At 39.1% G+C, this 14051-nt stretch overlaps 1 protein-coding gene across 3 annotated transcripts in view; it reads right to left on the bottom strand.

Annotated features, from left to right (window-relative positions):
- The window catches only part of pot1 (protection of telomeres 1 homolog), a 72489-nt gene that overhangs the window by 37220 nt on the left and 21218 nt on the right, over positions 1 to 14051 (bottom strand). For all 3 annotated transcript variants that reach the window (XR_006377716.1, XM_044193582.1, XM_044193583.1), the window contains exons 4-9: positions 13247 to 13347; positions 11241 to 11348; positions 9872 to 9946; positions 6444 to 6570; positions 1744 to 1874; positions 1242 to 1535 (exon numbers count right to left, since the gene is read on the bottom strand). Coding sequence is in view for 2 of the 3 variants with exons in the window: in XM_044193582.1 (XP_044049517.1) it covers positions 1242 to 1535; positions 1744 to 1874; positions 6444 to 6570; positions 9872 to 9946; positions 11241 to 11348; positions 13247 to 13347 (836 nt within the window). In the remaining variant the exon portion in view is untranslated. The remainder of the gene's footprint in view (positions 1 to 1241; positions 1536 to 1743; positions 1875 to 6443; positions 6571 to 9871; positions 9947 to 11240; positions 11349 to 13246; positions 13348 to 14051) is intronic.

Raw genomic sequence — 14051 nt, 5'->3', positions numbered from 1 at the left:
TCACAGGCCCCCTGGAGAATCTTTCATTCACAGGGCTGTTTTGTTGGATTCTTGGGTTTGACGACCAGTCATGACTGGTGCTCATGACGCTTTGACTCCACAGCTGTAACACGACCACTTTTCAGAACCAAAAAGGCTTGACAAACTTCTATTCCCTCTCCTGAAAAAGGTTTAGCGTTGCTCCTTTTGCGTCATTCATGTAAGGAATGAAGCCTTAACAAAGAAAGAGTGCCAAATCCCCTCAGGTCGCAGTGAAATCACACCTGAGTGTGAGATTAAAGTTCGAATCCAAATCCTGGATTCCTACTGGACGAGCCACCACAGGAGCACAGGAAACTCCTGTGACGTGGCCATGACGTCATCAAGCCTATAAAATTCAGGGCACACCGCTCACCCTGTTGCTGTGGGAAATAACAGACAGCCGTGTCCTGTTTACTGCTGCGTACTTTAGATTAGCACGTTTCATTGTGTGTATCTGTTCCACGTCGCTGGGCCTTTACTTGTGTTAGTTTTCTGTCACTGCATGTGGAGCCAATAACTGCTCTTTATCAGACAAAAGCCCAGTAACATGGCTGCCGAATACAAGTTCGCTGCCGGGTTGCTGCGTGATAAAGGGACAGTTACTGTGTCTTGCCGTTGCATTTAGGATCTTATGTACCTTGCTTTGTGTGCCTTTTCCTCTCTCTCTTCCTTTACTAACCTACACACCTTATGCGCATCCACACACATACACATCTCAAACCCACAGATAGCGTGGTAGCCTAACTCAGTTGTGCGCCAAGACATCTTGGTGAGGACGAGTAGACGGCGTCCTCCATTTTGGTTCTTGCCCCTTTGTTTAAGTTTCAGGGTCTTTGATTATTGATCGGTGCTAAAGTTAGATAAAGTCTATTGTACCTTTAAAGAGCAGTTGCCTGTGGTTATTTACGAATGTGTGGCAACAGCTGGTTGTGATGGTCAGTGCTCAGATTCACCCTTCACTGTCCATCTAAATTATGTAAAATAGTATTTGAAATATCTGCATTTCTAATTGGACAAACACCTTTTTGAGACTGTTATCACATTTTGATTGTTGGTCCCTGATCCCAGGGTGGTGCCCCATAACTTTTAATAATTTAGTGATACTAATAATTGTATTAATATTAATAAATATCTTTGATATTTGCTAATAACCAAACCTGCCCTACCAGATTCCCAACACTTCTACAGTTTATCAGTATTTCACCATGTAACTCTCTTACCCTCAGCAGGGTGCAGGTGGTGTCGATGGGAGCTTTGGCCAGCAGCTGGCAGGTCAGGTCGAAGTAAGCTTTGGGCTGAGCGGCAGACAGAGGAATTGTGGGAACCGGGGGGAGGAGAGCCTGGCTGGCGGCCCAGGATCGCAGCTCCTCCACAGTCCGACGGTCCTCCTGGTCGAAGTGGAAGGAGCGGCTGGAGGTCCGCGGCTCCACGGCTCCGCCCAGCACCCCGTCAAACGCCACCACAGAGAAACCGAAGGTGTTGACCAGCACGATGGAGTCATTGAAGAACTGAGTCTGTGTAGAGAAACGTGGAATCATTTATCACTTATCTTTTTAACATTGATCAATTTAAGTTATATACTGTATTCTCAGTACAAGAACAATACTGGTGGTTTCGGATATTTTAGTTCCTAACTTCCTGCCTTCAAAATGACAAATAAATTCAAATTTGGCAACATAAGACATGGTTACTAAAAGAACCAGTCTGTAATCCAGGCTGGACCTTGACTCTGTGCATGCGGACGATGTCTCCGATTTGAAAGATTTTGGGATGGTCCTCCAGCTTCTCACAGAAGATGGTGCAGCCAATCTTCTGGTTGGACTGATCGGTAATCTTCAGGCTGGAGCAGAAATCTGTGGAAAGAAAACTTTCTGTGGTCAGATCTCTGAGAGACGAGAGTGTAAAAACAGGGACAGAAAACAGTTCAGCTGCTCTTGATAAAGTTATTATGTATTTTGTTGATAGTGATGGAGTACGCAAAACGAAACTTCAGGAATATGATGAAGAACAGGTATTTTTTAGTTATACATGATGATTATTGTTGGTTACAAAAAAAGACAGTACACATTAACACTTAACACAACAAGTCTTTCCTCTGACTTTCTAATCCTGCTTTGTTATATAACCCCATGTGGATGATATTAAACTCAATGTCAAGTCAACAGCACAAGCTGTTGTACAATTTTCAAGGCAAGGCTAAAAATCAGCCGTGTAAGACAAAGCAACACAGATGTAGTTGGAGGAAGACATGCAGGCTAGCTTAATTGGTGACCTCTCGCCCAATGTCAGCTGGGCTCCAGCCCCCCGCGACCCTCTAAGGATAACCGGTATAGATAATGGCTGGCGCATTTCCCATTAATGTGGTTATAGTGAATATGCAGGGTGGCTGGGTTAGCTGGTAAATTGACCCAGATGTAGATCCCTTTGTAGCCATAATGGGGGCTACTTTCTGCGTTTACTTTTGGTGGAACTCAGAGACAAACATTGAAATGATTCATGTAAAAAAAACAAAAAAACATGTTTATTTGGAAGCTTGCTCAGCTTTCCCCAATGTTGTTTTCCCTTGTTTCCCCAAATCTCTACAGCAGAGGTGGAGAGTGCAAAGTAAGCATGACCCATAGATTCACAACAGGCACATTTATGGAAAATACACAGGGTCGTGATAAACCAGAAATATCCTTTAAGACAGTCCTTAAGGCCATGGCACACCAATCAAACATTCTCCAACAAACACAGACAAATACAGATGTTTGTTTGGTGTGCCATGGCTGTCTGTCCTTGTTTGGAGATGTCTGGTCAGATTCGACATGTTCAATCCCTGTTTGTCCATGTTTGATAAAGTTTGGTCAGTTTGTCATGCACTGCACACCCCCACGTTTACAGTATAACAGTTTATTTTTTGTCATATAAACAGATTCTGTTTACTCATATGCCACAATGCAATGTTACGTTGAATGCATGTTTAATATACGTATATAATAGGGGAGTTTCATTACTTTGACATGGTCTATGTGTAGCCACGATTTAGCTCCCAACTGGACGGGCTATTTGTAGCCAACTTCTAGCTAAAATAGTTTCATTGTAGTTTTTGGTCTACACGAAGACTTAATTTCAACGTCTTTAATGTCTCATATAAAATGTCATAAATATGGAACTTTACAGGCTGTGTGCTGCCAACAAGAAGCTTCCAGGACATCATAATAGAAGAAGTTTTGTACATTAATGTAAAATAAGAAATTGGGCTGCTTACTGGTGCAACACACATGCGTTATAAAATCGTTCAATAACCGTCTAATTGATGGCTAGACTGCGGTTAGACTTCTACTAAACTTTCACTTTTGAACCAAATTTAACCAAATTTTAGACTAGACGGCTATGTACTAAATGTCTTAACATCAAATCAACGGAAAATTGCTCAGTGGGGTGAGCTGTACAAGACTGTTGCAATCTAAATAAGATAATGACAAAAACGCTACAAATAATGGTTAACAGTTAACGTTACATAACATTCAAGTGAAAGATTGGCTACAACATGTGTTATTTTAATAATAAATTAAGTGGTAACACTTTACAATAAAGACCTGAAAAGTTATGCGAAGAAGAGGCCTTCAATTTCAAAGGTTGAGGTCATTTTTGAAGTCAACTGTTTGACCTGTTAAGTTTGGTCAACTATTTTGCTTGGATTTGTTTGATCAGTGTGCCATGGGCCTTAAGTGTCTGTAATTCACCCTGGTTAATCGGTTTTAGCAGTAAATACATTTGAGTGTCATCAGCGTAGCAGTCAAAGGAGATATTGCGGTTATGAATGATTTGACCAAAAGGAAGCATAAATAGGAAAAAGAGACGAGGGTCGAGTATGGATCCTTTAGTAACCTCAAAGGAGATACAAGCTTTGGAGAAAAAAACAACTTTGTCAAAGTTGTTCTGTATACTACAAGTGATGCTAGACTTTTTCCCTTCTCCATGCACCTTGGAAGTAGGTGAAGTTGTGCCAGAATTTCCTACTCTGCTTCATGTGTATCTATCTGACAGCATTTGATCTGTGTGAATTTGACTGTGTATCTTAGTGTGGTTTGTGTGTTTCTCCAGTGTCTGATCAGATGGATTCTTCTAATATCTTTACTTTAAAAGATGTCTGAAGGATCCACAAAGTGGTTGCTTTCTCTTTATTATACCTCCCAAAACACACACAAAACACAAACACTCACACACTTCATCATCCTGTGTTGCATGGCTGCAGGTCGACTCAGACTGTACGGTCTGGTGATTATTGTCTTATCATTTCCATGACTCTTCTTTTGTAATTCTGCCGTCTGAGTGCTAACCTCCGCCTGCTCCTCAGGTCCCACTGCTATTTCTGCACTTCATGATGATATCAGCTGCAGTGTGTTAACAGGGAAATTAAGTAAATGACTAAACATTATTCCAGAGGTTCAGTGGATGAGATTAGTGCAGCTTCCTGTGTGATGTTGACGAGTACTACAGCTTTGAAAGCCTGAGCATCCTGTTCAAACCCAGACATCCATTATTAGACCATCAACACATAAGCTGAAAATATATTTTGCAGTCCCACTCCTCAATACGTCTCTCCACACCTTTCTGAGTGTGTTATAGGAATAATCAGAGACATTTCCATCCAAACTAAACATGTATCTGCTCTTACTCAACACTGATCCAGCTTTTATCACTTCATGTAAGATTTTCTCTTCTTTTCTGTCTGTCAGATTATTTCTGTCTCAGAGGAAAAAACTATCAATCTTTTTTTTTTGTGATCAAATTTTTGTTGATTATTTAGAACAAACATACAGAAACAAACAAACTTCACAGGACATATATGACAGACAAACATACCAAACATAAGGTTTTGCACTTTTCAGTATTGCTGTATACTTTGGAATAAAACTCACTGAAAGAATTTACTACTGACGGGTCAGAGCTTATAGAGCTATCCCTTAATATAATGGCAGAGATATTGGAAAACTGCTCATTGACACAGAGTTTATGAGCAAGTAGGCGGCTGAAAATAATAATTAGTGCGAGCTCTGTGAATGAGAAATTCAGCACGTCTTCCTTCGAGCAAACTATGTTCTTTTCTGACGATCCCTCGTTCAAGGGACACTTGTGGAGAAACGTCAACATGCATTTTTGCTTCTAAATTGGTTTCCAATGCGAACATTTTACTTAAGCGAGATTTATATAAATTGAATGAAAAACAGAATAGAATTTGATCTTATAAAACCTTCGACCACATCCAACACCACCCGAGGATCACTGAATTTTTGTTACTATCTATGAATTCTGATAACTGCTCCTCCATCTGAGATATGAAAGTTTCATTCTGTAAGAGTGTGATATTAAAGCGGCAGACGGGCTGCACGAGTTAATTCTATCTTTACAGAGGCCTTACAAATTACTGCATTATGATCAGATAAGGCAGTGGGCATGTACTCTATATTATGGATATTTGAGAAGATATCTTTCGAGTCCTTGCAGGATAAAAAGAATAATCTCTTGCTCTGGGGTTGATAGAGCTCCAGAGATCTACCACAGCAATTTCCTCAGCCCATCTTCGCAAAGCAGCAGTGGCCAAACATTGTTCTCTCGCCTCTGTATGACCAGTCCTATATAGCACACGATCCCATACTGCATTAAAATCGCCACCAAAAACTAAGCAGAAATCTGACAAATCTAACAACATATTTAATAATTCAAAAAAAGAAAACATGGAACACAATAAAGTGCCACTGATTAATAATATACACTTAAGTCCTGTCCCACCCCCTATCCCCACACAGACCACTACAGCACACTCACTAACTTATACTCAATTTCCCCAACCACCCCAGTAGGATTATAAGAAAACCACGGAACTATCAATCCTTCTTACATTTTTAAACACATCTCCAAAAAAGTCTCAAACATGGCTGCTGAGCATCTTAACGTCTCTATCCGTGGTGCTGAAAAGGTTTTGAAACAGTAACTGCTCTTTAGCGTTATGGGACAAAGTTGTCACACTTTTACATACCGATAAAAATCAGGTTGGAAATTTTGAATGGATATGAAAACAAAATTCGTAAGGTTAAGAAAAAAGTCTGATCTGAATTTTATCAGAATAAAATAATAAAATTCATGATATTACAACTTTATTCTACAATTTTATTCCCATTATCTGACTTTTTTGAAAAATTTCAGTAACACTTGGACTTGGATAGTCTGCCTACAGATAAGAAATCAAAAGGGTTGGCAAGCATGAGATATTATTTATCAGAATCAGATCATTTACATCATATATAATATCAATTTTTATCATTTATAATAGATTATCAGTGTGTTTTCTTGCCAGATTCGCTCGCGGCACGTGGAAAAAAAATAGACCAGAGGCCGAAACTATCACTACGGCGCGCTCTGTCTGAACAGCCTACCTGTACCGCGGCTCTTAAACGGCTGTTTGAAGAAGATCACCACTCCGTACACGTTGACTACAGATCCAGCCTTCAGGTCACCCAGTGGGACATATGTGTATTTTGGAGCCTTGGTTGTCCTGGAAACCTGAGGAGAAACAAAGCTGAGTTAAAAAAGAGGCACCAGCAGCCTAAGTTAGTAAGCTATGTATGCTAATGTTAACACACTAATGTCAGCATGTTAACATGCATTATATTAGATAACATACATAAGGTAATTTACATCCCCTGTAATATATACATGCCTGTATATATTTTAATAACACGTTTCTTCTGTTTATGTATGTTTTTATTTCACACTTGCTTTGGCAATGTTAACATCTGTTTCCCATGCCAATAAAGCCCAACTGTATTTAATTAAATTGTCTAATTAATCTTAAGAATTTTTGTAATCAAACTTCTTTGCGAAAAACCAAATCAAAAATAAATTATTATTCAAAGTAGCGTAATTTGTAAATGTCTTAAAAACACGTCTGGGGGGATCTTTATATTAAAAATAGATTTAGACATTTTTCAGCACTCTTGTTGGGAATTCAGTTAAAAACACAGCATGGACGAGACAGACTGTTATTACGTCTCTGACAGAGTGTGATGAAGGACAGCAGGTTACAAAACAACAAGGACTGAAAATAATACACTTTTTACTGGAGTAAAAAAAGAATCCATCTGTGATGTGTAGTAGTTTGGGTTTGGCTTGTGATCAAAGAGAAGAAAGAGATGGATCGATGCACAGGTGAAGCAGTTAGGTGTAGGGCAGAAGTGTTTTACAGTTCTGGCAAACCTCTAGCTTCAAATATAATATAACAAAGATACACTCATCTTTGTCTCCACCTCTTTCATGTACCTGTCCTGTGGACATACAGAGGGCTGTGATCACAGCAGCTCAGCGCTGTTTTCAGCATTTGATTATAAGACTAATCCAGTTACATGTATTTTTTGCAAATTTGTGATATTGGGCTATATAAATAAAAATTGACTTGACAAAATCTTGGAAAATACCTAAAAGAAAACTTTGTTGGCGGTACATGAAGTGAAGTCTCATGTCCATCGTTAGTGTTATAACTGGGTTAACAGCTGTCAGACATGCATGCTAACATGCTAACTGTGTGTGAACAATGAGGTGACCAAGGAGCCTCTAGATCTCATCATCACCTCTGTATCATCACTGCAGACTGTGATGAAGGCAAAACAGAACTGATGCTTGAATAACTAATAATCATGTTTTCTGAGAATGACAGATCTTGTAATCTTGGTATTTAACAAAACAAATGTCATTTCTGATAAAAGCTTAGGAAACAACTGATCAGAGCCACCGATAGTTTCCAACTTCCTCAGTCTCTTTCATCGTTTCCTCAGCCAGATGTGATTTTCAGAGGAGAATAATAAGGATCCGAAAAATGAGCATATGCTCATAAAAGAGAAAACCAGACAGAGGCAGTCTGTCCAAATTTAGTTTTACTAGTTCAAGAGTACAGATCAAACTCAGAATAAGCTTTTGAATTGAGTCTTTAAACTTTGATCACATGGCTTCTGAAAATATTTAATCTCGTTTATTCATTTTTATTCTGTGTTATCTGTATCTGTTAATTTACTCTGTTTTAATGTTTATCACTCCACCTCACTGTTACTCTGTTTTATTTATCCGTCATTGGCTTAATATTTTATTTCCTGTTGTTGTAAAGCAGCTCGTATCAATGTTTTATTATATTACTGTATCTTTCACAGTGGCAGCAGAGTTCAGAGCTGACTTCTATATTCGCTGTTATGCGTCTCTGCAGGCCTACAGTCAGATGGGCTTTAATCATGAAAGTCTGATGTTATTTTTGCAATTTTGCTTTACATTCACTGAGGAGCAGAGCGGTTATAGCCCTTAAAAGCTATCTGTCCCTGTACAACATTTAACATTTGGGATGAGCCATCGTGCTGTTAAGTTTGTATTTCACTCAGAAAGTGGAGGCTAGTTAGCCTAGCTTCCTAACTTCAGCACTGATTCCCACTAGACATTTTCATTCATGTTATTTCCTAACACCTGCTGAGTCACTGGCAGCTCTCACACACTCAATACTGTGTTCATCCTGCATTATAAAAAGAAATAGCTAGCTGTCGCGCTTTCATGGGCCCCGCAGTGGTGATGGAAAATAACCACACTATCAAAACTCACAGCAACGAGAAGTCCTGTAGCCTCAGCTCTATGCATGTTACCCATGATTTGAATCACAGCAAGGAGTAAATTTGTGGCTGTTGGCATTGAAGTAATAAAATGAACGCTGGCATAAAAATTCACACCTGCTGGAGAACATTAATGTAGGGGGTGCTGTCACTACAGAAAAATAAATAAAATTATAATTTTTTTTTTTTTGCGCTTTGAGCACCACAAACTGAGGACCATATAGTCCCATTACATAAAAAAAATGCAGACAGCCGATATCTCCAAAACTCACACCAAAACAATCTAGATAAATAAATAGCACTACAGGTAAGAGGAAAAATATGTATTTTTGATTTTGTGGTGAACTGCCCCTTTAAGGTACAATTGAGGCTCGAATTTCAGATTTAGTTCAGATTCTCTTTTTGTCAGACAATAATAAAATTCATATTTTTGTCTGAAACAATTCTATGCACAAACGTGATTTTTTCTAAAACTATGACAGATAATTACAACACTATTAGGGCCAAAATAAAGTTACGATTTAAGGTCGTAATGGTTTATTACCAAAAGTTATGTTTTAACGTTACGACAAAAAGTCCTAATGTTATGAGAAAAGTTTTAATAATGACAAAAAGTCGTAACAATATGACAAAAAGTTTAAACGTTATGACGACAAGAAAAAAGATGAAAAGTTGTCATTTCAGAGAAAAACAGTCAAAAGCTGCTTGCCAACACAAACCAGACATATATACTGGTCAGAGGAAAGAGACACTGCAGTCAAAACCCAAGTCTTCTGCAAGTAAAAATAGTAACTGTACAGTGTATACGGACTTTCAGGAAATGCTAAAACCTTTTTGCTAGTAATACTAAGACATGTTTCTTATAGTTTGTGTGTAGTAAGATGTCAGATTCTTTTTTCCCCAAAGGACCTAATACCGCGTCTAAAAAGTTGCTCAGCTTCTTGTTTTGTCCACAAATTTGTACACGTTTGAAGCAATGGGTCATTTATAAAAATTACACAAAGCGGTTATTGAAAGCTATGAGGTTTAAAGACACTCATATCAAACAATCCTCCTTGCCACATCATCACCACCACAGAGACACAGAGGTCTAGTGAGACCCTGATCCAGCCCAGGTGACTCTGGGACAGCTGGCAGCTGTATGAAGTGTCCTGACAGATACAAGACCTCCGCAACACACACCAGCAGCTGCTTTAGCTAACCAGGCTTCTGACTCTGACCTCAGCGGAGAGCGCGGGACTCCTCTTGATGGCCGGTGCAGATCTGGGGTCAGGAGGAGGCGGCAGGCGAGACACCTGAAGGACAAAGACAGAGAGGAGACATTACAACCACCACAGCAAACACCACTGCTGCTGGAGAAAACTGAGGAGAGTGGAATAATATCTATAAAAAAATAAAATAAAATCAAAAATAAAACTGAGTGAATTTTAACTCAGAATACAATATACAACAAACTAGTACATTATTTATATAGCCCAAAATCAAAAGTTTGCCTATAAGCTTACATACTTGACTTGAATTTTTAGAACCAAATTGAGCTTTTTTAACATAGTTTTTGAATAGTGGGTACTTTTTTCATCAGAATTTGTGAACCCTAAACAATATATATTGTAAAATTGCACAAGTGACATGTGGGTATGTCCAAAGATTAACAGATGAGTCAGTGTCAGCTGTAAATCTGAGGAACCTTGTTGTGTTGTTAACGTAGTGAAGGCTGAGCCTGCAGGTAAAACATGAGAAGGATGTGAAAGTCAACAGGTAAACAGAGACACGTCTCCAGGTGGTGTTGTTGTCATGTCTGTCTGACACTGAGGCAGAGACAAACACGGCCGAAGATGAGTCATGTTCAATTTTCAGCTCACACAGAAGATCTCATCCTCTGCTGCATTCTGCAGACTGAATTCACACACACACACACGTTTGTCTTTCTATATTTGTGACGACTGTCATTGACATAATGCATCCCCCCCCACACACACACACACACACACACACACACACAGATAATGAAGCTGTGATGCATTAGTTCAGACAGAGAGGATGAGAAGTAAATGTGTACCTGGGATCGTCACCTGATCATGATACTGGGTGTCAGGGTTTGGTCACCAAATGTTTTATAAATTTTGCAGTCGCTGGACTACAACATGCAAAACCATCAGGATGGGAGCCTTTGTTTAGTTTTTTTTTTTGCATGTGTGTGTATTTTTACATGTTAAGTTTCATGTCGGTGTTTAAAGGGAAAGAAAGTCTTTGGGTTATAAGCACTTAAAATAAACTGAAGTTGAAGTTAGCTTTTGAATTCATACTAAAATCACATATCTACTATTTCAAAATACTGTGGTTGGTCTCTTTTTTTGCTTTCGGTCCACAAACAAACAGCACCAGAGTTAGCTTGGAAGCGGACCGAGACAGCTTGAAAAGGAGGATCTCGGTCCAGTTGTTTGGTCAGACCAGAGTATGATCCAACCTAATTTAACCTAATTTGAAGGCATCTATAGTGAAAATGAACTGTGAAATACATGAAAGAGCCTATTTATATATGCATACATTCATTCGGAACATATTACTTAGATTTATAAAAGTCCTCACATAAACGCAGGCGTCATCTCCTGACAGCAGCAGGTTACAGGGGTGCAGCTTGTCCTTATGAACTGTGGGAGATTTGCCCACAGTGAAGCCAGAGGCCACCACCACATCCTGCAGGAACATACACGGTAAACAACAACAACAAGCAGAGAAATCAGGGATTAAAACAGAGAGAGATAAATATACATCCTTCTTCCCAGAGGGAGGACAGATTGAAGCAGCAGATGTTGCATCCTGGGAGACGTTAAGTAAAATGTCAAAACAAGCCACTGATGATAAGCTGGTGTGAAAAGTGGAGATTGTCTTTTGTTTGGCGTGTTAGCTGCCCTCAAAGGCGGGTTTAAAGCCTCCACTCAGGGCTGAAAAAGGGACAGCAGATAGTTTGAATAATCATGTTACAGTGAAACACAGCCTGACAAGAACTCTGATCTACAGCCGAGCACAGCGGCTCAGGCTGTGATGACTTCCTGCCTTCACCGAGCTTTACAGCGCTTTGAGTTCCATCAAGACGCCACTGTAGGGAAACCAAAACTACAGTGAGATGCTGCTGACAGGAGGATTACCCCTGATGTGTTCACTGTCCCCGTCCAGATCAAAAACCAATTCACCGTTCTGTAAACAACATCACAGCTGCTGCTGTGTACAGAAGTAAACTGGCACAGTGAGCTGCAGCAACAATGATTTGATTTGTTTGTCAAGTTTAAGGGAGCTGCAGGAGGTGAACTGTCACACCAGAGCCTTGACACATGAAGAACCAAGTTAACTGAGCTTAGGATCATCTATTCAAGCAAACATTAAAGTTGTAATCCTTAAGATTTCAGTCCAGGTTGATTTGGTGACACCCATGGTTACCGTGGTAACAGCAAGTGCTGTTTAATACTACAGCTCCCAGAATTCTGGAGGCAGCAATCACTTCTTGAGCAGCTACTTTGTCCGGAGCAGCAGAGGAGCTACTGGTGACAAATACATTGTATTTCCTGTGGCTGCTTCACAATAAAAGCCACCTTGTGTCGCCAGTTGAACACTTTTAAATATGAAGCAGCAGCAGTAGGAAATGTTCAGTTTGCATTAGCAGTAATTTAATACAGCTCTGATACAGCTGATGTCAATGAGATCATATTACAAACAGTAACGCTGGATTGCATAAATGCATTGTTTCCTGTGAATCCTTTGTGCGTAAAGGCAACTCATATTTAGCACTGGAGTGGCGGACTCCACCACTGACAATGAAAACATACAGAGATAATTACTGAATGTAAATACATTGAATGGCTATAGCAGAAAAAGATTGTTATATATCATCATCACATCATCATATTCTATTTTCTTATTTCTCATTAGGTAGAATTAAATTGTATTTTAAATAGTTTGATTACATTCCAAATGAATATGAAGAGTAAACAAAAATAAAGACAACGAAAACAAATAAACTGATTATTCTGGCCTCTGCAAAGCATTATGGGATATCCAAAAGTTGGAGTCATTTGGGAAGGTGAAGAGTGTGTGATCTTAACCAGGAAACAAACACCACCAGGGTTTGTTAACACACAGGTGACACAGGAGAGAAAAATAAACATCAAATAACTCAAACTGTAAATTAGATTCATCAGCAAGACACCATCAGTCTGTGCACAAACATCCTCATCATCTCCGTTCACACTTTATCAAAACAGCATGTCTGCACACACTAAATATAGATTCATATGATACATGATTAATTTATCAGGGCTGAAAAATCTGAATGTCTCCTACTGATGTACAAAAAGTTACTTATGTTTTTCTAGGAAAGTAAGAAACCCTGAGGAGTTATCAGTAGTGCTTATAATGTGGGGGTTATGTATATTAAATTGTGAATATATTTCTATCACTTTTGTCAGATGTAAATAACTAAATAAAAAACAAACATAAATAAAAAATAAAAAAACGTCACAATAACTGCTGCCTATACTTTCATATATGTTTCTGTCTAAAAGTCTAAACATTATTCTTTGATGACCGAGTGAACCTACCCCTTGATTGACAGCTTGATTAAAGTCCTTGGCCAGCGCTCCGAACAGGACGACGTTAATGGACGGGTCCTGAGACGAAGCGTCCGGCTGGGAATCTTCTTCTGCAAAACAGGCGCAGAAACATGTTTTTAAACTCGAACAAAGTAGAGATGGAGATTCAATATTCCGATCAGGATGATAAGGCGATGAGCTTGGGCATATATATTTGTTATCATGAATTTGTAAACATTAAGACATTAAACATTAGTTATTTTTCAAGCAAAAATGCAAACAATTCTCTAGTTCCAGCTTCTCAATTGTGAGGATTTGCTGATTTTCTTTGTCTTACAGTATGTGATAATAAACTGAATATCTTTGGGTTTTGGAATGATTGTCCATTAGGACAAATTACAGAAAAACAATAAAATCACCCATCATAATTGTGCAGATGACACTCAGATTTATCTTACTCTGTCACCAAGTGACTACAGTCCTATACATTCTCTCTGAAAGTGCACTGAACAGAGGAAACCAAAATAACTGATTTTAGTGCAAAGGAAAGCCAATAATGAAGGCCCCTTCTGAACAGAAAAGCTTGTATTTTGAGGTGGATCTCTGACTATTTCCACATTTCTGTTACTGAGTTTTGCCAATTCTGTGCACTTTCTGGGATGTAATGGCGGAATTGAAAAGTGTCAAACCTGGTGAATACGAACCCACCCACAAGTTCCAATGAATGAGAAGTAAGTAACATGTAATTTGTGTGTAAAATTGATGTGGTTCTGTGAGGCCCCACTCAAGTGAGTGAGGCATTGTCAGTGCCTCC

This window comes from Siniperca chuatsi, linkage group LG4 (genome assembly GCF_020085105.1).
Source record: "Siniperca chuatsi isolate FFG_IHB_CAS linkage group LG4, ASM2008510v1, whole genome shotgun sequence".
Taxonomy (NCBI): domain Eukaryota; kingdom Metazoa; phylum Chordata; class Actinopteri; order Centrarchiformes; family Sinipercidae; genus Siniperca; species Siniperca chuatsi.
The sequence above is the reverse complement of the archived record's forward strand: the minus strand, read 5'-3'. Positions and strand labels throughout refer to the sequence as shown.